The sequence below is a fragment of the Argiope bruennichi genome, chromosome 11 (genome assembly GCF_947563725.1).
Source record: "Argiope bruennichi chromosome 11, qqArgBrue1.1, whole genome shotgun sequence".
Taxonomy (NCBI): domain Eukaryota; kingdom Metazoa; phylum Arthropoda; class Arachnida; order Araneae; family Araneidae; genus Argiope; species Argiope bruennichi.
The window spans coordinates 28,147,182-28,173,663 of record NC_079161.1 but is presented as its reverse complement, the minus strand read 5'-3'; the positions used below and the strand labels follow the sequence as shown (position 1 = coordinate 28,173,663).

At 24.4% G+C, this 26,482-nt stretch overlaps 1 protein-coding gene across 2 annotated transcripts; it reads left to right on the top strand.

Annotated features, from left to right (window-relative positions):
- Positions 1–47: 47 nt before the first annotated feature.
- LOC129956911 (propionyl-CoA carboxylase alpha chain, mitochondrial-like) lies at positions 48–26,482 on the top strand. 2 transcript variants are annotated; one of them, XM_056068938.1, is made up of 24 exons: positions 61–83; positions 207–457; positions 1,332–1,418; positions 1,756–1,872; positions 5,225–5,338; positions 7,568–7,621; positions 7,744–7,875; positions 7,976–8,012; positions 8,631–8,709; positions 9,527–9,629; positions 10,247–10,341; positions 10,551–10,633; positions 11,425–11,492; positions 11,594–11,663; positions 13,706–13,854; positions 13,952–14,020; positions 16,161–16,236; positions 17,018–17,128; positions 17,835–17,937; positions 18,048–18,150; positions 19,346–19,498; positions 19,692–19,757; positions 21,576–21,650; positions 23,052–26,482. In XM_056068938.1, the coding sequence occupies exons 2-24, from the start codon at positions 347–349 to the stop codon at positions 23,196–23,198; spliced, it is 2,202 nt and encodes a 733-aa protein (XP_055924913.1). In that variant the 5' UTR covers positions 61–83; positions 207–346; the 3' UTR covers positions 23,199–26,482. The 2 variants fall into 2 exon arrangements, with proteins under 2 accessions (XP_055924912.1, XP_055924913.1); XM_056068937.1 differs by having other exon boundaries at positions 48–457.

The window sequence follows — 26,482 nt, the reverse complement described above, 5'->3', positions numbered from 1 at the left end:
AAATATCGCCTGAAACTCTATTATTCGCCAAATATCAAAGAATTAGCGTTTAATGTGGTATAAACGAGTTGAATATTGCAAACGTATATATATTTTTTCTATTGTAATAACTTTTGTATTATTTTATTTGGAAAAAAATGAAAGTAATTAAGAATAATCCAGGAATATTTTCAATCTTTTAAATACGAAATTATTTTAACTTACAGGTAATTGAAATGAATGCCCGTGATTAATGTACGACAATAAACCGCTCGCGAAGTTGCGACAAATCATAAACTAACAAGATAAGATACGGTCTCTAAAGAAAAATAGAGACAGTCTTGCAGAATTCTACTGCTGCTTGGAGATGATGGCCGTATTATCTGGAGTTGCTTTTTTCCGTTTAAATATCTCTAATAAAAATGTAATTTTTTCTAAATCAAGATTGCTCTGCTCGAACGGAATCTATAATCTAAGAGTAAGTATTTATGAATTTAAATAAAAAGATTTGTTATTTTTTTTCTCGTTTAATACTTTGTATCTAATCATTTTATCTGATCAAAACTTATAAAAATCGAATACTTTCGGCTAAATAATTGAAGAAATTTTAAATTATAATCAATTAGTATGCATTATTTACTTATCTGACTTGTTTTTATTTTTTAATAAAAAGTTGTAATGTAATAATTATCTGTTGAATACTACAGAAAAGTAAAGATCTTTGAAATATATTTAATTCTTTTTTTTTTTTTTTTATGCATTCTCTTCTGTAAGGCTATAAAGCATTAGTGCTTTTCTATCATAATATGAAGTGGAATGTTTTCATATGAATTGTTTTTAAACTTATATTCCTTTCTAAATCTTAAATACTAATTAAAATTAAAATATATTATAGATAATACAGATATTTATAAATAACACAAATTTGATAATATCTGTTATTGTTAAGCAGAATTATAAATTAAATTAAATTTTTTCCTAGGAAGTTGGGATTTTGGTTTTGAATAAATCTGTATAGCATATTGAAGCTTTATTATGCTTAACAAAATTCATGAATGAAATATCTAATGAGTAAAAAAATAGAAACTGTAAGTGAATTTAAATGTACAACATTATTTTTAACAACAATTTGAATGTGCTTATGTTTATTAAAAAAAATATTTTAATAATCTATCCATTTGAATAAGAACTTGTTAAATCTTTACTAGAAGGACTGCTGATTATAATCTTAAACATTTTTTTATGGTTTTGTATTTCAATTTCAGTGATATTTTGTATTTTGATTGAATTATTTTATAAATTGCATTGGAGTTTTCTAAATTTGAAATAGTCTTCAATTTTTTTTTATTTAGCCAATAGCTTCATATGTACATGTTCGTTCCTTATCAGATACAAGTTTTAAAGTAAAACCTTTGGATCCTATTGACCACCATGAAGAGGTACGACATTTTTTCTTTTAAATTAATTAGCAATTTAAATTACTTTTCCAGGCTATGCTATTAGTGTAAAATATTGTACAATATCTTCGTGATGTTTTTGGATAATTTGTATGTTCTGCATTAGTGTGTAGATATTTTTTATAATATTGCTAGGCATTTTGAGCTAATAAGATATATTTATCCTTAATTAGGAATAATCATAGGCATTAATTTTTGTATATGTCATTAGGAAAACATTAGAATTGTACATATTATACATATTTTTATATTTTTTTGAAAATTTAATTATTGAGATGACTGTTTTAAAATTTGTTAAATTATTATTATTCATTTTCAGAAGTTTAAAAAAATTCTTATTGCAAATCGTGGAGAAATTGCTTGTCGTATAATAAAAACTTGCCGCCAGATGGGTATAAAAACTGTAGCTATTCATAGTGATGTTGATACCACAGCGGTAAGTTTGTAAATTATTTCTGATATGATGTGTTGTAATTATATATAAGGTAGAATTATTGAGGAATATGAATTTTGAAAAACATTTTCACTTGTAATCTGAAAGTGCAAACGAGAAATAGGAACTTTTGCAACTGGTAATTTTGATCATCAAAAGTATATTTTAGTTTAAAACTTTCTTTGCTTGACATATTACTATCAGCTATTGAATTTTTCCAAATATTCTCTGAAGTATGTAAATTTATTAACATTCTTTTTTATTATTATTATGTTGAAGAAGATGTTAAATAAACAATTTATTTAACTTTTACTTTTTAATTGTATTAAAATGTTTAAAAAAATTTCTAATTTCAGTTTGAAATGAAGTATATTTTGAGATAAAACATCTAAAGTGTCTGCATGCTTTCTCGAACAGTCTCATCTTATAAGTAAAGTTAAATGACGTGGAGAGGGACTGAAAATATCCCAAAAAAATTTACTCTGAATTTTGTAAACAATATGGAAATTTAGATTTTTAAGAGAATTAAAAGAAACATTTATTTAAATAATACAAGATTAGAAAATTAAAATTAGGAAAATGAAAGGGGAAAAAAAAAAAAAAAAAAGAATGAAATGACAGAGAAAAATAGATGTTTTAATTTTTCTGTTCATTTGAGATACTACCAACTAAGATTTTTCTTTTGCTTATACGTTGGCATAAAAATATTATTTCTATATGAATTATTTTACTTTGTTTATGTATTAAATCTGTTAGGTCTCTAATCACCTGTGCTCTTGTTCTATTATATACCTTCATCTCTAATAATAAGGGTTTATTCTACAAAGACCTTTTTATTCCTTTAAAACATTATTTAAAGAGGAGAACTTATATAACCCAGTGTTTTCCATATTTTTATAATTATAGGATCTTTGCTGAATATGGAATTTTTCCTAATTGCTCTATATAAAATTTAAATTGGTACTAATAGTCAGTAATTTTTGCACTGCTTAGGCAAAAATAAATAAAAATGTATTTTAAGTTACATAAAAAGTTTTTTAATTAATATTTATTAATGTTACAATCATTGGGATGAATTGAAAAGTTTATTAAAATGCATTTCCTCAAATTGTTAAGTTATAAATTGAACAGAAATATTGCTATTTTCTTCTGCACGTTGATTTTCTCTCTACTTGGATTTTATAACTGTTATTGCTGAAAATTTTGATTTGCATTAATCAAAAGTATCATATGAAAAAAAGTTTTCTGAGTTTTATAAGTCAATATGTATATTATATATGTCTGTATATGTATATTAGTCACTTTATTCCTGAGATTTAGTGGAATATTTGTATTCCAAAGAGACTTGTTAGATTTGCAGATCACTGTTTCTTTGTTGCTATTTTTTTTTTTTTTTTTATCTTTGATCACTATATCTTTCTCTGCATGGTTAACAATCTTATCCATTTATATTTTAATACAAAGTCAATGACATCTAGTAGAATTTGTGTGATCTATTTCTCATAAATTACTTTTGATATTGAAATAACAAAATTTAATTAAAAATATTAATAAAAATAGGAACATTTTGTAATATTCGGAGTATCTTTTTGATAAAGTCATGACTTCTTTTTCATCCCTAACCTAGTTTGTAATCAGAAGATTAAAATGTTACATAATAGAAGAATAATTTTGCAGCAATGGTAAAAATCTGTATTGCATGGAAAAATATTTTTATATCTTCTTAATATTTATAATAATGTCTTCTTTTCTTTACATGTAATTAAATTCTCAACTTCAGTGTATTGTTTGTATTAACTCCTGCATAAATTTGAGATCGTATTAGCATTTTGCTTTTAAAATTTTAAAAAATAGTCAAAGCAATGTTCAAAGTATTATTTTTAATAAAATCATGCTAATCAAATTAAAAAAATTGCATACTTATATTAGATTCATTTTTTTTATAAATCAACATTTTTTTTTTATTTTCTTATGAATTGATAGTAATATTCATGATTACTAGTGACTCGTTTATGTATACGAAAAACACAAATAAAATTTCCGAAGTTATTTTCAGATAGTAAAGAAAGAGCATTTTGTATCTGTATATATAATAATTCCTCTACAGAAATTTTTTATAAATATAAGTACAGTCTTTTTAATAAATATGGTTTATAATTAATAATAAACTAGTGCTTTATTGTTGATCGTAAACTTGCCTTTAAGTGGAGAAAATATATGCAATTTGGAAAAGAGAAACACCAGTCAACTTTCCTTTTTAAATATAAAGTAAAAATTTTAATAATTTAAAAAATCAATAAATATTTTTTTAAGATAAGATTTCTGGATTACCTAATTTTATTTATTGCTCATAATCATTATTTGAAGAAAAAAATTTTCACACTTTTTTTTTTTTTTCTGAAATATATTCTCATTGAAAATGGGAAGTGCAAGTAAAGAATTACTATTGCATGGAAAGAAAAAAAAATGTGCATTGATTTAAATGAAAATTTAAAAGTATTAAATATAGTTTTCTTTTTTCTTAATTTGATTTGGTATGTCTAATTTGCTTTTTCTGTTTTCCTGTCTTAATTTTCAGACATCTGACTCATAATTCTGTAATTGTGCTAAAAAATATGCCCATTGTAAAAAACGATGTTTTTTTTAGCTCATCTAAAATTTCATTTCTCTAAGTTAAACGTAATTAGATCAAAATATTTGATAACTTAGAGGTTTGAAAATTCTTAATTTAAAGAATAATAAGACACTTTTAAGATACAATTGGTGACAGAATTTTCTGTTGTTGTTTCATGCCACAATTTTGTTGTTTATCAAATTAATGTATTTTAAACAGATAAATTAAATCGTAAATTAAGTAATTCAGTACTGAAATTTAATGGAGTCCATGAGCATCTTAATTATGTAATAAACTGGAATAGGTGATCAAAATGGCAAAAATAATCTCAAAAGAGAATGTACCATTTATTTTGATATAAAAATTATCAGCCAAAGAGTTAAAAATTACTCTCTTAAACAATTGTTTGTAAATTTAATTTGGATGAATTTAGCAGTTAAACTGGTAATAACACTAATTAAGTTTTAAAAAAATAATGATTAAAAAAATAGCTTTTTTTTAAAAAAAAAATCAGGAATTATTTTTTAAATTATCTATTAATTTTAAAGCAGTTTCCTTAACTAAAAATCTGTTATAAAAGCTGTAATTGCTGGCACACGATTCAATATACATAGTTGATTTTTAGATATCAATATCTAGGAATATAAAATTATTTTTATTGGCTTTATTTTAGTTTAAAGAAGTCTGATTTTGAGAAATTCTTGCAAAATAAATTTTATATTGATTTTGGTTATTTTCTAGCTTCACGTTAAAATGGCTGATGAGGCTTATTGTTTAGGACCAGCTCCTACAGCTAAAAGTTACTTGAATGTAGAAGCTATTTTAGATGTCATACAGAAAAGTTCTACACAAGCTGTAAGTATTTTATAGCTATAAAAGAAAATAACTATTGAAATCTTTTAAGAATAAGAAATTAAAACTATTTGTTAAATTAATGTTGTTAGTAGCATTTAAACAGTGCTTCATTAATGTTATGAATACTTAAATTGACTTGTAAGAGCTATCATAGTACAGTTAAATTTCTTGAGGGGGTTATGCTTATATAGTAGTCATCTTCTCCCAATATCTATTTTTCTTTGGAATGTTTGGTCCATAAATATAATATTAATATAAATTTTAAGAGCAACCACTTGAGCTCTTCAGAATGGGGGGGGGGGGGTAATTGTTCACTCTGCATTTTTTTATGTTGGAGGGAAAAAAGAGGAACTAAAACCTTCATATTTTCTAAAGTTATTCTGAAAATAAATCAAAATTAATCATATTCCTAATATGATGAGCAAATTGAGTTTATTGAAATTAAGTACATGCAGTAATATTTACTAAGAGCAGGAAACCATTTTTAATATAAGCTCCTAATATGATCCCTTTGAACACTTAATGATGATCAAGTGAGTTTTGTATTATCAGAATTAGAATTAAAATTTTGAAACAATTTGATAATAGGAAGTTTCTGAAGTTATTTAAATCTTTTAGTTATACAAATAAATAAATAAAAAATACAAATAAATAAAATTACTAAAGATAACAATGTAATATTAAAATAGATAGATAAAGAATAGATAAAGAAGCTATTGATATGGTTGTAACTATCAACAAATGACATTTTCAATTCCAGAGACTTTAGAAAAGACAGATGGTAATAAAACTATCTAAACATAAATAAATTAAGGTATCGATTTTTCTGTTGAAAGACAATTTAAAAAATTATTAGTGATTTTCTAAAAAATTCAAGCAAATATAAATCACACACACAATTTATGCACGTATATAAGTATGTGTACATATAATAATTTCAGTTTAACTGTGTTCTAAAAATAATTTTCTAATCACTCGAATTCCATCTTCTTTTTAACTTTTTCTTTTATTTTCCCATAGTGATCAAAGCATGATATTAGCTAATTTCTTTCTAAAATTATATAAGTTCAAAATATTTTCACGCAGCCGTTTTTTTTCCTGTTTTTGCTTTTCTATTTGGCCTTTCATCTGGCTGTATCTCTTACAAAGAAATCTTTGTGATGGATGAAAATTGAATTATTTCCATAATGTCTCAAAGAATAAAATGTATTGTTAAAAAAATCCACACATTTTCTTCTTAAATCAAAGAAATCTTTGCACAACATTAAATTTAGAAATATTTTTAAAAAAGTGTTTTTTTTTTAATTTTAAAATTCATTGAATCAGAAATGATGAGTTTAGCTCATAAATAAACTTGTATATATATGCATTTGCCTTCCAAATCCTTCAGAATCAAAATGGTTGGTTTGAAGAGATTTCACTATAATTACATTAATGCTTGTTGTCATTATCTCTTTATCATATTTACTTTCTGTATATTTATAAAGAAATCATTCTTTATTGACTTATTGTATTCTTATATTATATAAATTGCTTAAAAAAATGGTGGATTTTCAATCGTAGAGAGAGAGAGAGAGTTAAAATATAAAGAATTCTTTGCAAGAAACAAATTTTTAGTATTTTGATGACAATTACTGATTTTTAAGAAAAATTTTATTTTAAAAAGAAACATTAAGCTTTTATAGGATGTAATTCTTTTGTTTGATTAAATGAGAAGGGATGCCTCTTAGAATCAAACTAAATGATTTTATCTTCTGTGAATTTTATCAATTAACAAGCGCAAGGAACTCAAATTTTATATACCTTTTAAAAATAACTTCATCTCATATGTGGAAACATAAATGTAGAAAAATCTTCTGTCTCATGATTTTTTTTAAAGTTTTATATAAACACTTAGCTCACAGGTAAACTTCAAAAATATAACTTCCATAATACAATATAGATTTCTAGAAAATTGTAATGACATTTCTATGGAATTCATTACATCAGTGGTTTTTCACACTTTTCAAAATGATTGATTATGAAGCTAAAAATTGGTTCTTTGCTGTAATATAGTTGTAAAATTTGGATTTTATTGTAAATCATTTTTTATAAAACTTTGGATATGCAAAGATTATTATTATCAACTGCCTTTTTTTAAGGTCGATTTAATTATTGTATAAATGTATTATCCCATCTCACATAATCATGTTTAACAAATTTATTAACAAAATAGTGTTTTTTTTGTAGGTTCATCCAGGTTATGGATTTCTCTCAGAAAACATGGACTTTGCCCAAAAATTGGTTTGTGTTATATTACAACATTTTGATAAATTCAATTTTGATTGAGTGTATAAAATTAAATAGGCTTTTAATTTTGTTCTTCTTTGCCTTTTATTTCCTTTTATTCTTTCTAATATGTATAGGAAGAAATGGGAATTGTATTTATTGGTCCTAATTGGAAATCCATTGCTGCAATGGGTGATAAAATAGAAAGCAAGAGAATTGCAGCTAAAGCTCGTGTTAATACTATACCTGGATTTGATGGTGTTGTTAAAGTATGCTTCCTATTTTAAGACTTATTTAAAAGACATTTTTTTCTAAATTCATTCATTATATTCTTATCATTAAAAGTACAATTTTCTATTTTTTTTATAGACTCCAGAGGAGTGTGTGAAAATAGCTCAAGAAATTGGTAAGTTTGATATAGAAACCTGAATCTAATATCAGCTTGACCATGATTTTTTTTGCTATATACTATAAAATTGATATTGCAATCAAATAAAAAAATTTTTTGCTTGAAACAAATTTATTGAATTAAAATCTCGAAACACATAAAAATCTGATAAATACCAAATAATAGCTTTGTTATTCTGAGAAAATTTTAAATAGCGAAAGGAAAAAAAAAAAAATTCTGCTATTTGGAAAAAATTTTGAAGAACCTTATTTCTATGCTGCATTTCTGAAAACATAAATTACTCTGAGATACTTTTGATTTTGAATTGAACTTTTGCTGCATTGTTGAATTTAATTTTATTCATACTACTACTAATAATAATAAAGGTACAAAAGAAACTGTGATATTTTGACTATTTTCAAAATAACTAACATTTTATTTTTTTTAAGAAATATTACTTATAATAGTAAATGAGTGTTTAGTTTGTTTTCTAAACAAGTATTTATTTAGTTGATCCTTAATAGCATGATATCATAATGTATCTTTTTGATAATTGATTTTTAATGATGTCAAAATGTAAAATGTATGATGCTCTTTAACAAATAAGAAATTCTATGTGCTATTTATTTATTTTAGGTTATCCTGTGATGATTAAGGCATCTGCTGGAGGTGGTGGTAAAGGAATGCGTATTGCATGGAATGACAAAGAAGCAATGTAAGAATTTTCATATTATTTAATTAAATTATGTGCTATAGTTTGTTTAAATGAAATCAAATTTAATAATTACTATGAGGTAAATTATGTAAAAAGAACACAAAATATTTTAAGAAATGGTTTAAAATATTATACTTTAGGGAATTGGGGGAAAAAAAGAGGCAAAAAATATGTTTTGTAACAAAATATATTTCAAAAAATTTATATCAACCAAATATGTTCATTTTCTAATAACTAGTGGAACAGATCTTTGGGTATACAAATGGTTGTAATCTTTATATATTTCTTTCAAAAAGAGGTGACATCCCATAATTTAGAAATGCTAATCGCTGGTGGATCCCATAATTCTGATCTGCTGTGAGATGATTTGCATAATTCCTGAACCAGCTTTAAGTCTTTCGAGCTTTCATGCCGCACCAAGAAATGAATATTTACTAATACTAATGGTAAATTTAACATAAATCAAACCTTCATATATGGAAGATTTTTAGATTTGAATTTTGATCTCACTTCTAGATCTCAAAGCCAGAAATATCAATAAACCATTAGTTTTCTTTGAAATGATATCACCTATTTTATATGCATTTGCTTGAATGTGAAAGCCTGTAAATCCCTAGAAATGCTAAAGAAAATCAAAAGTAGAATCTTTCAAAACCGCTTTTGCATTGTTGATTTTTAATGAATCTTGATTCTTATTTGAGTTTTTTTTTTTTTTAATTTGCTCTGCAGATGTTAAAAATGCAGTTGTATTTTAAATATTATTTACTGATTCAATAATTTGTATTTATTTATTATCTATCTCATCCTCTTTCTTTAGGGAAGGTTTCCGCTTTTCAAGTCAAGAAGCTCAGTCTAGCTTTGGCGATGATCGTTTGTTGGTTGAAAAATTTGTAGATAATCCAAGACACATTGAAATGCAGGTTGATATTATTTATAATATTATGATGCAGATTGAATGAAATGTTTATGATGTCAATCTATTTTTAAAATGTATCAATATTTAGAGTGTTCAAATTTATTCATAACATTAGTTTTAACTCTTGAATTTTTAAAATTATGATGTTGAAAAAAAAGTATTTACATTATTTATAATAATATCTCTGCTTGCTTATTAAAAATGCTTCTTAAATAATATAATTTTATTACTTAAGTTTAATGATGAAGTAATTGCATATAGAGTATGATAAGCAAAATGGTTTCATAAGGATGATTTTTAATTTTTTTTATTGAATATATTTAAAACTATTTAAATTTAGTATATAAAACTAAATATTGTTTTTGTAAGTAATCTTTTGGCAATATATTTAGTACAATCAGTAAACGTTTTATGCCTTTCTATAGGAAATATAATATTAATTCATATAACCTAAAATATTTTTTAGTAAAACAAATGTTTTTTATGGAATTTTTAGTGTCTTGCAAAACTAAATTTATGAATATGCATACTAAATATACAACCAAAACAATTATAAGAAAAAAAATATTAAAAAATTTTTGTTCGTGTTTTTTCTTTTAAGAAACTGTCATTTTGATTTAGGTTTTATGTGATAAATTTGGAAATGGAATCTATCTTAATGAAAGGGAATGTTCAATTCAGAGGAGGAATCAAAAAGTCATAGAAGAGGCACCCAGGTAATAATTTTTTTCTGCATAAAATACTAATATAATACTTTATTTTCTGTAATTTTGTTTTAAAAAATTCATTGTACTTAATTGCATTGTCATTATAATAAGTATTGTAAAATGTCTATCATTTAAAAAAAATTATAAATATTCACTGTAAAATTCTAAACAGTGTTTTTCATATACACATGGTTGATATTTAATAATATTTTATCTAGCACATTTGTTGATGAAAATTTAAGAAAAGCAATGGGAGAACAAGCTGTTTCCCTAGCCAAGGCTGTTGGCTATGATTCTGCTGGTAATGCTTGCTGTAATTTATTTTCTTTATCTCTAAATTAAAAATAATACTTATAAAAATTCCTCTATATTCATTAAAAAAATTCTGAAGTTTGTCATCCTAAATTTGATAAATTTTAATCTATTTTGTTTAATAATTGAAATTGATATTTGTTATATATTGTGATTATTATGATAATATAATAATTGCTTTTTATGTATTAGTTTCTCATTTAAATTATCAATAATTCAGAGACAACAGTGATCATCAATATTATTACTTAATAAAGAAAGTATATTCCTAATTAAAATCCCGTCCATTTCTTTCCTTGTAATCCATTCTATTATTTCACATCTCTCACTTAAGGACCAGGAAGTTTATGAAGCAACTGCTGAATGATTGAATTAATACAGACAGTGATTGAGATATCACTTCCTCATAAAACATATGTTAAGGTTGAAAAAGCAAAAGTAAAAATAATTAGATTAGACAAATTTCTATGATGCCTCTTTTGTTTTTCTTAATAAATGAAGAATTTTATTTAAAAAAATATTAGGAGTTTTAAGATTTTGTCACTGATTATGATAATTATACATTCTTCAACTTAGAATTGAAAGAATTTTTTGCTTGATTAAACAATAAGATAATAATAAGCAGAAGTATAGTATTTTCTGTTTGTTAAAATGAATGCAACTATAACCTGCAGTCTTCATGTATAATACACACACACGCACATATTTGGATATTATTATTATTTTTGCTAAAATTACAATTTTGTTTATTTTTATTTAATATATTTTATTTCTTTCTAGGAACTGTGGAGTTTCTGGTGGATTCAAAGAAGAATTTTTATTTTCTTGAAATGAATACTAGACTTCAGGTGCATTTGCTTGTCACAGATTCTATTAATAAGTTTTAAATTTATATTAATTATTTTATTTAAATTTGATTTGTTCTAATTTTTTTATTTAAAACCTTTAGGTTGAACATCCTATTACTGAATGCATTACTGGCGTTGATCTGGTTCAGCAGATGATTAGAGTAGCTAAAGGTAAAGGCAGAGACTTGTGAAATAAATATTGTATATGTTAAAAAAATAATAAGGTTTTATTTTAATTAGTTTCAGCAGAGGTAACTCTTTGGTCCTCTAGTGGCCAGTTATTTTTGGTTTTTCAATATAGGTAAAACATTTTTTAAATGAATTAACCATATTTTTAAATGTTTAATTGAATTATTGTTCAATAAATTGATTTGTGAAGACATATTTTGAATTTTATTTATCATATAGTATATGAAATTGAAGATAAAAGTAAGAAATGCAAGATAAATTAACATTCGATGCATGTTTTCTGAAAAATTCAGCATATCAAAGAGCATCTTCATTTTGTGATATACCTATTTAGAAAATTATGTGGTACTGTGATTATGTCATGTTTTTTAAAGCTTGATATGATGAGACTTTTTTTTTCTCTTTAAATTAATGAGGAAACTTAAAAGTAGTAGTATTAATTTGAACATTGCAATCATCCTTATCTCAAGCAATTTAAAAACGAATATAAAAATAATAATTAAAAAAGACTATTTTTTTTTTAATGCTTATCCCTCTGAACTTTTGAAGTAGATTTTAGTTGTGTAAGTAATATAAATGTTGAAAATTGCACAATAATTATTAATACGTTTCTTGTACTGTGAATAATTTTAAAAAAAATAATTTGTGATAATTATTCTTGTTTATATATGTGAATTGTTAAAATAAAAAATATATATATGATACAATAGTTCGCTAAAAGTAGGAAACTGAATTTAAACTTAAAACTAAAATTTAGTTTTTAATTATAGTTCTTACAGTTAGTTGCTAGTCATATTTAGTTGTCAACTCTAACTCCATTTTCACTGTTTCTTTGTTGTTAGCTTGATATTTCAGTGAACTTCGTTTATTGACCTTATTCACTTGCTGTTGCCATTTTACTAACTGTTAGTATTTTGTTGCTATTAGTTATTTATTATTTACATTTTCAAATTAGCATTAAGATGTATGGGTTCATTGCAATAAATCTGTAGAATTAAATATTATTCTGATTAAAAAAATGCTAATTATTTTTCGCTTAGTTTGGAAGATTGCAAAATGAGAGCTGCTTTTTGAATTGAGGCAATTTTTCACTGTAATATGGTTAATAATTTGTTACAAAATTGGTCATGTAATTTAATTGAATTTGAGGAAAATTATACAGTAAAATTCATCAAAATGGCTGATGGGCATTATTTATGTAGGTGTTTCAAAAAGTAATTTAACAGATCTTCTGAGAAAAAAGTTTATTATCAAAATCAAAGATTGATAAAGGTAGAAAGATTCTGATATTTTTCAGTATAGTCACCAAGTTCATTGAAGTATTTTTGCTATTAATAAATCAATCAATCAGTTCTGACATACAGAAAAACAAAATCCAGATTATCTAGCCACATAATGATGGCTTCTTATCCAGCATCGGCTCTGAAATAGCAATCTGCAAGTGGTTCTTCAAAAATCTGAAAAGAGGAAAAACACTTGATATGAGATATGTGCTATAATGAGGATAATGCAGTAAATTTCATTGGAAATGCTGTGCCAAATTATGTGCAAGCCATGTGTAACTGAATATTGTTATGCAATAACAGGACACTTTTGAGAGCAATCCTGGTTGTTTCTTATGAATTGTTTTATTGCATTTCAATTGCTGACCATATATCAGTCATTACCACCATCTTCTAACAAGTTTTGAAGTACTATGGCATAATTAACCGTATCTTCTAGTAATAATTGGAAGCTGAGTTTGCTTATTTTATTTATATATAAAATTTAATATTCATGGGAAATTCTTTGAGAGTTTTTGTTAGTTTAATTTTTGTATTTATATTTATATTTCTGTTTCCTTATTCTTGCTTGAATATTTTTGTAATATAATATTCTTTTTAAGATTTCTTTATGTATTGCTTATAATTTATTTACCAGAATAGTTATCATAAAGTAGTTTTTTGCATGAATGAATTTTGTCTCAATAATTTATCAAATATATTGTGTAAGTATTCTCCAAATAAGTTTTTTTTCCCTTTTAGGCCATAAATTAAAAATAAAACAAAGTGACGTAGGAATAAATGGATGGGCTATTGAATCTCGAGTATATGCAGAAGACCCATACAAGAACTTTGGATTGCCATCTGTAGGACGACTGTATAAATACATAGAACCAAATCATATCCCAAATGTAATGACATTTTTCCTAATATATTTTACATAAACAAAAATAGTTATTTTTCTTTTAGTTGTAATTGTTTTATTTCTAATTGTTTTTTCTTTTAAAGGTTCGATGTGATAGTGGTATTCAGGAAGGAAGTGAAATCAGTATTTTTTATGATCCAATGATTTGTAAGGTAAGCACATATTTTAGATCATTTTCATTAATTAAAAATAAAAAAATAAGTTTTTGATTTCCAAAATTTTTTATCGCTCTTTTATTCTCCAATTTAAATTAACAAAAATTCTCCTTTAATTTAATCTTAATGACAATAATATGTCCTTGAATTAATGTTAAATAATACAATCTAAAAAAAACATTTTTTTTAAAGTAATGTATAATATGTACTTAAAAAATAAAGAATAATTTTATATTTAATGTAAATAAATATTAGTATATTTTTATATGTTATATGAATTTTCTACAAAACAAGCCAAAAAATGCATAATTGGTTTTTCTTGTTTATTTAAATTTTTATTAAATCATGAATGTTATTTAAAAAATAGCATGCAGATTTGTAACAACATCAAAGGACTTATTACAAAACAGCCCAGTGATGCAAAGCAATTTATTTTGTATTGTTGAGGAAGTAAGGAAAACAAACTGCTTCACCAATCTTGATTTGAAAACCATTTTTTTAGCAATGAGATTGAGCAAGAAGGCCGGGAGGGATTTTATAATCACATAAATGAGATTATGTTACCTAGAACATTTTTTTCTTGCTGTTTATGAGATTTTAAAGTGAAGTAATTATTCCTATTGAAAGTTAAATTATTATTCCACTATTCCTATGAAGACTTGATTTTGAATAATTTATTTTGCCCTTTCTTGGTTGCTGTGCTATTATATTTTCAACCCCTCTTTTAAAAATGCAATTTCTCTAAAATTGGTTGTAGTTTCAAAGCAATACAACTATTAACATTAATTATTATTAAAATTCAATTTTAATATACTTACATGATGATAGCTAATTTTATGTTTGCTAAATATGTCTATAAATATTGACTACAGCCTGATTTCTTTAAAAATCAATTTGCTTCTTTTTTCATAGCAAACATTTGGTAAGAGGTATGTTAATTTTCAGTAGTTATGATTGTAATGTTTTAATATTTTATGCTATTTTTTGCCTATACTGAAATAATTATAAGATATATAATTTGAAAAAGCTTTTTTAATATAAATGCCTTTCATTACTCTTAATTTAATTAGTGTTACTTTAACATTTACTCATACAAAAATAAATTTTAAATACTTCTAAATTTATTTTACTCTAATTCTTTTATATTTTTGTAAATTTAATTAGATACCCCCGCCCCCTCCTCAACTTATGTTAGATGAATCTGTAGAATGTTAGTTTTTGATTTGCTATATATTTTTAATGCATTTGGAGAAGATTAATATTATCAGTTGTGAGTGGATGCTTTTATTTTTTTTTATTTATAATTTTTCATAATATCATTTATAATATATTTTCTTATGTATACTTCAAGAACTTTTCAATTTTTACTCTGGGCTTTGTTGATTATCATATGAAATGAGTTATTGAGTTAGGCAATTGTAAGTATGCATTTGAATTTTAAGCATTTTTTGCATCTATTTTATTAATCTCAGCATCATGTCTTTGAATTATTTTGCTAGAGTTTGATAGATAGATGCTTTTCAGTGTATTATAAATCATCGTATAGTAGTAGTTACGGTTTGTTGCTTTTAATTTTGCTTTGAAGTTTCAGTAAAGGAAGTTTAAATTTATAATATTGCATGCTTTAACAATTCAATGATAACTGCATATTTTTTTTTCCTGTGCTATTATTATTGCATATAATTACAATGCATTGTAAAAACCTTTTTTGTTGTATCTTAGAAGTCTTTGTTTCTCATTCTTGGAAAAATGTAGTTGAAAAAAAAAATCTCAGTATGATTTAAATAGCGTCTGTTAAAAAGTGCAAATGATTAGATGTATGAAAATCTTTTTAGAAATTAAATTTATTAAAAGGTTATTAAAGATTATTCATTTTGTTCTTGTGAATTTCTTTTCCAAGAAATTAATAAAATTTATTTTTCTATTCATGATTTCTCTATTTTAAAAATGTTTCACGGTCTTGTTTTCTTTGCATTGCCTCATTTAGAAATAGAAAAATATCTTAAGTTAATAAAACACATAATAAATAAAAGTTTAATTTATTTTTATGAATAACATTTTGCTGTATTCAAAGTATAAAGTTCATGTGTTTGTATTTGTCATTAATGGAATATTTTCCTTTTTTTTTTTTTTTTAGTTAATTACTTTTGGTGAAACAAGGAATGCAGCTATTAGTACTATGATCAAGGCATTAGATGCCTATGTTATTCGAGGTAACTTGAATAATATTACATTCAAAATAATCTGTTGGATTTAATTCTAAAAATAAATTTATTTAACCCTTATGTTCATTTTGTATAGTATACCATACATACGACTTTATAAAAATATACTATAAAATAATATATATATAATAATATAATATATATAAAATAACTTGTAAACATTGCTTTTCTTCAAAAAAGCAATCTTGCCACGATAAGCGTTTTATCAGAGATATCAAATTTATTTCCACCCCTATTTTTTTTTATTTTGATTTAAATTCAAATTGTATAAATATTATAAATGCCAGAATAAATTGCTCTACTCTTTATTAATTTATTTCAAGATGTATTCTTTTTGATAAGCTCAGTGTACTAAAATCTAATTTTTATTTTTAAGTTAAATTTGTGTCAAAACGTCTATGCTATGCTCATCAAAATTTTAAATGGCATTGCACTGTTCATTCTGAGTAACTGAAATACGAGCTTTGAAGAAAGGAAAAACTTTGTTTTTAAAATTGTTTATTCACATTGTACTATATTGTTATAAGATTACTTATTTTATTTTTTGTACCTTCTTTCAAAATTTGTATATTTATTAATTTTTTTCTTTTTAAATTGGCTGATTTCCATTGCCTATATGATTTGTGCTCATAAGAAACATTATATCATAACATTTTTGCATTCTTATCAATTTTATGTTTAACAAATAGATTGAATAAAATAACTTCTCAAGTTGTTGATTTCATTATAAAAATTATAAAAAACACCAAAAATCCTTTTTTTTTTTCAGGTGTAAGTCATAATATTCCATTGTTGAGAGATATTATGACTGAAAAGAATTTTGTGGAAGGAAATCTAAGTACAAAATATTTGTATGATGTATATCCAGAAGGATTTAATGGTAAGGAAATATTCATTATTCTCATTTTCACTCCCAAATCATTTTTGTTTATTTAAATATGTGGTTTTTATTGAATGCTTGTATTCATGCCAAATGTAAAAAAGCAGTTTTTGATAAAATAATAAAATAGCCTATAATAAGCATGCATGCCTTTTAATAATCATGAGTTAAATAGTTTTAGTAGTAGTATAATCATTTCATTTTAAAGATTTGATTAGAATTTTAAAAAATGCTTTCTAAATATATGTGTGTTTATTAAAAGCACATTTCAGAGAAAAAATTTCTTGTCAGAAATGTAGTTTAAGATCATAATTTTTTTTTCTCCATAGTTTAAAATTTAAAGTCATGAAAAGTTAATAATTTGCAATTCTGATAGGATATTTCAAAGTGATTTTTTTTTCCCTAATCTTTAGAATGCTTATAGCATTTTTGCAGAATAATTTTTGTTTGTTTGTTTCACTCTCTTATTTTATGCATGTTTGAATTTTTAGTTTAAATGATTAAGATTTTTCCTGATATATTTATTTTATTAACTGCTCTTATGCTAATTTTGTTGTATTTATCTTGGTAATGAAAATTTTTAAGCATCTCATCATGAAAAATTAAGATACTTCATTTATTAGGATGAAATATTTTTCAGTACTAATATAATTGTCAATTTTTATCTTATATGAACAATTATGCATATTTGATATTTTTTTTAAAGGTAAGCAGCTATCTGAATCTGAAATGGAGCATCTTGCCGCACTTTGTGGTTGTATTTTTGTTCGCCATGAAACAAGATCAAGACACTTTTTAAACCAACCTCAGTAAATATTTTTTATATAAATAATTATTTATTTCAGTTAATATTATTTGATTGAATTATTCTTGATTCTTGCTTAATCATTTGTAATAGTTAAATATTTATTATTTACAGGCCACCATTAGAGAGTACTCTGCCAGCTGACTGGAATTTAATCACAGAAATTAATGAGCGAAATATTGAGCTTTTAGTTACAGAAAAGAATCATGTATTTGAAGTAAATGCATTTTTTTTTATTTCCTAATGATATGCAAGGTTCACTAACTATTCATATTTGTTCTGTGGCAATGATATAAATTACTTTAATTTATTCATTATGAGGAACAATTAATCATCATACAGCAACAGCCAGTAAAAAAAATACTAACCTAGATTTCATTATATTTTATGCACTAACCTGATGGAGTCACTTTTAGGAGGATCCAATGATAAAATAATTATTCAGTTTTATACTCTTATTGCTAACTAATCAAAATTATCCTTTGTCTGGTTTCTGATTTAAATTTAGAATAACATTTTCATAAAAATATAAGAGGAGCATTTTTGTTAGCCAGTCCAGCAAATTGCATTATTTGCATATTATTTGCATTAATGGTTTATAGAACGTAATTTTGTTTCTGATTATGCTGATTTAAGGGGAATGTCATGGAGTTCTTAAACTCATGGTACTTAACCTCTGTACATAACATATGAATATAGTAATAACATGGCACTGAAGTTACTTAGTAAATGATTATGCTTAGATAATTTAAGGTATTATTAAGAAGAGTAAATACTAATAAATTGGGGGGAAATGAAGAAAAGAAAGACACATTTTACATGAATGTTTTTCAACAAATTTGGTTCTGAATCAAGTCTGTATGATAAAGCTATGATGATGATTTAGACTTGAAGGATGTGATGAGGTATTTTGGCATTTTTTGGTTGTGAAAGTCATAATTTTCTATTTCTTGTATCACTTTCGTCGATTATTTCAAAAAATCTTGATGATAATTTCTTGTAAAAATCTTTCAAGGCTGTGATGCTATGATCTTTTGGTGTATCTTTATTCCTAACAAACATTTTGTAATCTTTCTAATATAGTAATATGAATCTTGGCAGCACTCGTCCAAATGGGAAGTGCATATGAGACTGACTGATTATCTATAAAATTACCATTTCCTCTGTATATATTGTATCTTTTTTTCTTTTTTTTTTTTTACAGTTCTATCTTGCAGCCATTTTATATGCAAATATCTAAAAAAAGAAAAAAAAAAAAAAAAAAAACATAATGTGGGTTAGATTTTACTAACTATATTTGTTGCAAATGTGTGAAATTCTTTGAGATGAGTTTGAAATATGAATCGGAAATATATTAAGTTTTGTTTAGAAACTGATTCATTTATAATGATGAATTCTCTTATTTTTTGAAGGTTACTGTAAACGGCAAGAAAATCATTATTCCTGGTGATATCCATCTCTCAGCTCCAGTTTTAGAAACTACCATTGGAAGGGAACCTTATACATGTCAACTGATTAAGCATGATGGAGCAGGAAATTTGAGAATCCGCTTTGCTGGCACTACAGTAAGCATAAGTATTTGTGAATGTTTATTTTACAAATGAATGTAAACTTGTTATTCTTCATATTTTAGCAATTTATTGTTTTTAATTCTTAAGGTTATTAGGAAATTATACCTATAAAAGTTATTTCATTTTTATTTCTTCCTTATTTTTGCATTTCCATTGATTTTTTAACGCATTTGCTCTATTTTTGTAGTTTAAAGTGAGAGTACTTACGGAAATAGCTGCTGAATATGAACGTCTTATGCCCAAAAAACCTGAGGTAAGACTATGTAAAATTGTATTTTTATATTTTGCGAGAAAACAAAATTTCCCTAAAAACAGAGTTAAAAGAAAGCAATGATGACAGCTTTATAAAAAGTGTGAAGAAATGTTCGGTGTGTAATTTTAATTAAAAACTAAAAATTTTAAACAATTTAAAGAAACCAAAAAATACAAACACTGTTGTATTGTGTAAAATGGGCAATGCTTTATGATCAAGTAGTAATTAAGGCCGAAGTGGCATTATTAACAAGATTCTGATATCTATTTACTTTTAGAAATATTCTACCATTTACATGTGTGTGTACTAGGATGTTAAAATGAGATAATAATGTGATATAAAATAATAAATGAGATATAAAATGATCAAAAAAGGAACTTCTCCATATTTGTTCCGATCTTTCACTTTGTGCTGGATATTTCAAACTATTAGAAAGTTTTTTCAATGTTGTAATAAATTTAAGAATTTCACAATATCAAAAAGAGCTGTCATTTGAAAATATAACATTTAAACCATTTACTTTCGATTAATTTATTTTATTGTTGTATTAGTCTGTTTTTTAGATGAGGCTCGTAGATTTATTGGTCATGATTAGGATAATGCGTTACACTTTCTGGAATAATGTTTATTTATTAAATCTGTCTCAGTAATTATGGTGTATTTTAAAAATCATAAATACATTGCATGCAAATTAGATATGTAAAGGAATTGGTGACTGTTAATATTCAGAAAAATATCAACATTGCAGCAAGTTGATTTTTTTTCCCTTGAAAAACTAAATAATGAAGGATTTTCCACAAACTGATATCTTTTTAAACGTGAATCTCCAAATATGTATAATGCAATTTATAAAGATTTAAAATATGCTAAATATCTTTGTATATATCCCTAAATTAAGTATATAATTTAATTTTAGCAAAATAAGATATCATTAATAATAGTACATTTTATTGCATCATTAACACAAACATTAGAATAGTAATGTTAAGTAATTTGATATATTAATATAACTAAGAGCATCTAGATTTTACTAATCTGCAAATATATCAATTTCTAATATGAATTGGTGCCACCTTTTGCTGCTATAATGACTGCTACTATGTGAGGAAGAATAGTTTTTGGAATGTTTCTGAGGGAATTACTTGCTATTTTTGTAAAAGTCATGTCATTGATGCAAAGTATTGTTTTCTCGCTCAGTCTACGGAATGAATTTGAACGTTGAATTTGAGTTAAACCATTATATCATACCAGTTTATGCCCTTGATGTGCAAAGATCTTAGTTACCTAAAATACTAAAACATATGTATTCAGAACAATCAGAATTTGACGGTATCTTGGCATAGGGGAGTATGTCTTCCCTGTGATCTGGGCGTCCTGGGTTTGACTCCTGGTTCGGGCATGATTGTTCTTTACCCTGTGTTCTATCCGAGAAGTGTATGAAAGAGTCCCCCTTCCTATAAAAGCGGGTTGTGCAAGCGAATGTATGAGTGTCATCTTCTTATGAGCTAAAGTCAAACTTCTGCCTTTGGGTGCTCAAGAGTCTTTATCCTCAGAAGCTACTCTTTCCCCGATCTCTTGAACTTGGACAACAGTAACCAGAATTTTCTTAAAAGCTAGTTGACTCTCTTATTGCAAGACTCTAAAAACAACTGCTGAAATAAATATTTGCATCCTGATTTTGTCTTGAAAATACTATAAAAATTATGCAATTTTTTTTTTTTTTTTTTTTTTTTTGCTTCTAAATTTTGAGATTTTTTTTTAGCTTCATCAACCTATCTAGTCAACAAAGATAATTTTTTTTTTTTTTTGCAATTTTAGAAAGATGTTTCCAAAGTTGTTGCTGCTCCTATGCCTGGATTGTTGAAATCCATTTCTTGCAAAGTTGGAGATACTGTGAGTATATTATTAAATGGTATTTTTCAGGAATATATTACTATAACTTTATATTACTCAGTAAAAATATTTAAAATATAATTTATCAAAGAGAAATAATAGAATGTCTTAATTTTGAATTTTAGTGTGTGGAGTGATGACAATTAATTCTGTAATATTTATTATTAATTACAGCTTGAAATAATATTATATAATTACTCATATTTTCTGTTACAGATTTTTCTTTTTGGATTATCCTAATTTAATTTTAATGCTGTCTTTGCTTTAACAAAGGCAGAATTTTTTTTATATTAATATTTTTGATTTTACTAATATATGATATCTAAAGAAATTTCTCTATTTTTTTTTTTTTTAATTAGTATGATCAATTTTGTCACTTGTATCGAACATTTTTGCCAGAATATTTAAGACGGAAAAACAGTGATGTTGTTGTGACTGTTATCCTTATTTTCAAATATTTCAATTATAGTTTTCAGACTTCCTCTTTGCTACTAAATTGCTGATTATTTTGGAAATTGCAATGAAAAAGCTTTCTAAAATATATAATTGCCTAAATTATTCAAATTTTCTTTTGCAATCATGGATGTCACCTTTAAAAGGAGAGGGGAGGAGGTCCTGATCATTCTAGTAGCACTTAATCAGTTTTAGGAATTTGTAATCTAATCATTCTGTATCTTTCTTATGTACTGTAAGTACATAAGAAAAAATTGAAATAAAAATATATTTTGGAAGAAATAAACATATATATTAGATGGATTACAATAACCTACTTCAATTGCTAAATCCTTAATTATTAATATAATGTATATACTTTAATTATTGTCATTTAGTGGCAAATATTTATACTTTACCTAATCTATTGTAAAAATGTACCATTTAAAGATTTGTAATCTTTTGGAAAAAAACAACAAACCAATAAAGGAAAAAAAATCATTTTCTGTGTTTTTTTATTTAAAAAATTCATAAATTGTGTAAATTTATATTCAAAATTGCATTGTAAAACATCTGTTTAAAGTTTTGATTGCAAAATATAAAGTTTGAAAATTTAATAATAGCCACTAAAGCTATTACAATATGTATACTATATATATATATATATATATACTTGAAATGTTTGTAGTTCTTCGATTGAGTTACTAACATGCTGTTTATTTCCACTGATGTGAAAGTCTTAAGTTACCTGAAGCGGTACCATTATATATATATATATATATATATATATATATAGTTCAGTTTAGATGATATTGTCTGTCTCTTTAACAATACCTGTTACTCTTCCATGTTGATATAAACTTTTCAAGACAGTACTTATGTTTGTTGTAATTATATAGTTCCCATTATTTAATTTCTTACTCCTATATGAAATGGGTTCTTTATGGTTATTTTTTTTTAAACCTTCAGGTTGTTGAAGGTCAAGAAGTATGTGTTATTGAAGCAATGAAAATGCAAAACAGCCTGATAATAGGTTCAACTGGGAAAGTGAAAACTGTACACTGCAAGGAAGGAGAAGCTGTTGAGGAAGAACAAGTTATCATTGAGCTTGAATGAATATTGGAAAAGGATCAAAAGATTTTCTCTATCCATGTGTACAACTATAGACTTGATACATTATGATTAAATATTTAAAAGTTTATATATATTTTTCTATGAATCCCCTGATGAATATTTTTACTATGTTATTAAGTGCATTTATACTTTTTGAATCTCATATCCTATATTGCAGATTATTCTATGTTTATATGTCATTTGTGGGTGTTATGTTCCTTTTATAAAGATTTAATATTGAGTTGCTAATGCAAAGTTTTATACAGTAAATTTCAATCAGAATATTGAAGCTCCAATGGAAATTTTACTAAATCATTATTATTACTGTATATTTGTAATTTAAGCTAATATTTGACGAGCAATATTATTCAAAACTCTACTTAATATTTCTATGTAGAAAGACATTTATTATTTTTTTTATATCAAAGTACAATTTTTTAATTATTATTATTGGAATGTAATAATAATAATCTACTTAATCTGCTCCATATATAGAGTATATTTAAGTATTAATATGACAATACTGACCATTATAATATTTGAAAAGAACTGACTATATAAGAATTAAGATGTTTTCGTATTTGATCATTTATTTTATTTGGCATTCAGGGAGATTTTGCCCGATTACATTGTTTTGCATTTAATGAAAAATTGCATAAATACATTTAAGATCTGTCACTTGCAGTATATGTCATGTAAAATTCTTATATGATCAATAAGAGAATGTGTATCCACATTTTTATTTTAATAAAATGTGAATACACATTCTTATTATAGTGTAATATGATGTGAATTATTATTCAGTTTATATTTATCATGCACAAATTTGGTAGATGTCTGAAATAATTTTGTTTGAAAACATGAATCTCATATGTATTAGTTTTAATGTTTAAAAAACTGTAATATAATGTTTTAGAGCTTAATCTATATATGATTACTTTTGTACATGCTTTTGAAAAGCAATAATCTAATTTTGTTGAATTTACATGTTAATTATTGATGTGTGCCATATATACTTTTACTCAAGAACATTTTATCTTAGTAGCTAGTTTTATGTTAATGTAGTTCAGTTTTCTTTTTATCTTCTTAGCATTTAGTTGCTGGAAATTCATAAAGTTGTGCAATTAAAGTGACTAAGCGTTGTATATGTAACAAATCGCTAAATATTTTGTATATGATTCAATAGAATACTATTTTTTCATCATGTTGAATAGTTTAAATGAAGAAAAATCTGATAGATGTTTATTCATAAAATAATTTGCTAAAGAGTTTACTTTATTCTTACATGAGCTTGGTTGCGAGTAAGCCATTATTACTCAAAGTATAGATAATTGTATTTTTTTTGTTGTTGTTAATGTTATTATTTTCTTATATTAAGTTTCTTTATTTTCATCTCCTTTGAAATCATATTGTCATTAATGTGAATTCTAGTTGTAGCTGAAGAACAATCCAAGTTTATATGTTTATGATAACTTATAAAAAGTAATTTTTTGGGGAGGGGGGAGGAGAAGAGTGGTAGTTAATTTTTATTTGTTTCATTTGTCCTTTTCTAATTTTAAACCATTTACAAATTTATTGTGATAACCAAATTAAATATAATATTTGAAGCTGATAATTTTAATACTTTTTGTTTATACGATTGCATACAAATTGATATTTCCATACAATTTTTTGAGAAACTAATTTTTATAATCCTATATGTCTTTAATATGTAAACATATCTCATGTTGTATTCAAGGTAATTGAAAGTTTTGACATTTTTTTAGGTAATTTATGCCCAAGCACAGTTTTTTTTAATTAATAAAACAAAATTTTGTGTTTTTTTCATGAAAGATTTCAATTTTAGGAAATTCTTTTAATCTAATGAAAAATACTGATATACTTGATTTGAATTTTTAAAGCAAATGTAGAATCAATTTCTTATATCATACTATTTGAAAAGGCCATAGAAATAAAAAATAAAAAATGCTTTCTTCTAGAATGGTATATATTTCTTACTATAGAAAAAAGCATTGTTTTACCATTTAAAAGAATAAAAATTAAATCTCTTTTCCATTTTTTCATATGAAATCGTTTTTAAAAACCTAACTATGTCATTTAGTGTTGAAACTCAAATAAAAATAACATCTAATTTTTATTAATTCAGATAAAGTTTGAATTATTCCCAAAAAGGTGGTTTTAAAATATTTTTTTTCTATTTGAAAAAAAAAAAAAAAGGAAAATAGAATTTAATTTCCCCTGGATTAAAATAATAATTATAACAATCTTATCAAAAATAGTAATTATAAAGAAACTTGTGGCACTGTTCTCAATTAGAAGGCTTCTGTTTTTGATTATTAAAATGTTTATTTTATTTATAGCTTTTTACATTTATTAAAGTTAAATGCAACTAATATCAATTATATATTTAGTTCGTCACAATGGAAATGAATCTCGCACAACATAATTCCATATTTGGAGTTATTGCTTTTAATTTGTTATTTAAAAAGTTTTTTTTTTAAATGCTTATCTGATTTTGAGTGTTTTTATTTGTAAATATTTATTACTTTGTTTCTTAAAAAAGGGAGGGATTATGCTGAACTGGAAAATTCTGAAAGCATTAAAAATATTTGCTATAAATTTTGTAAAAGTAGTATATGTGTGACGGAATACTTCGAAACCTTTTTTTTTTTTTTTTTTTAATATTTTTATATTTTATTAAATAGATTTTTTTTTTGCCCAATTAGATTATAATTATTATTTCTAATGTATAATTTTAATAATCAAGCTTATCTTCCATTTTGTGTGGCATCGGTGCACTTTTTAAAACATACATACTTAAAATATTTCTACTTATTTTTAGAATATTTTAATTATGAACAAATTTTTAAAAATTTCAATAATGATCAAATAAATATTTAAAAAAAATCTGAATTCTTTGCGAGATTTAATTTTAAATCAGTGTCTGTGTTCAGCTTTCATGTTTGTTGCATTTAAATGTGAATATATAAAGGGATTATGCGAATGTTATTTTTGTACTGCAAATACTATTCAGTTATAATTATTTTGAATCATTTGTTGTTTTTCAAAATATTGTTATGATATTGATTATTAAATTACTTTTTAAAGGAAACTGCTGATCCTTTTTAAGTATTCCTTATGTGTTCATTGTTTTGAGTCTGAACAAGTGCTTTTTTTTTCATAAGACAAACTATGAGCTATATATATTACATGTTGACTTATTGATATAAATGACATGTATTATAAAAATGTTATTGCAACTGTTTGTTATTTGAATAAATAAATTT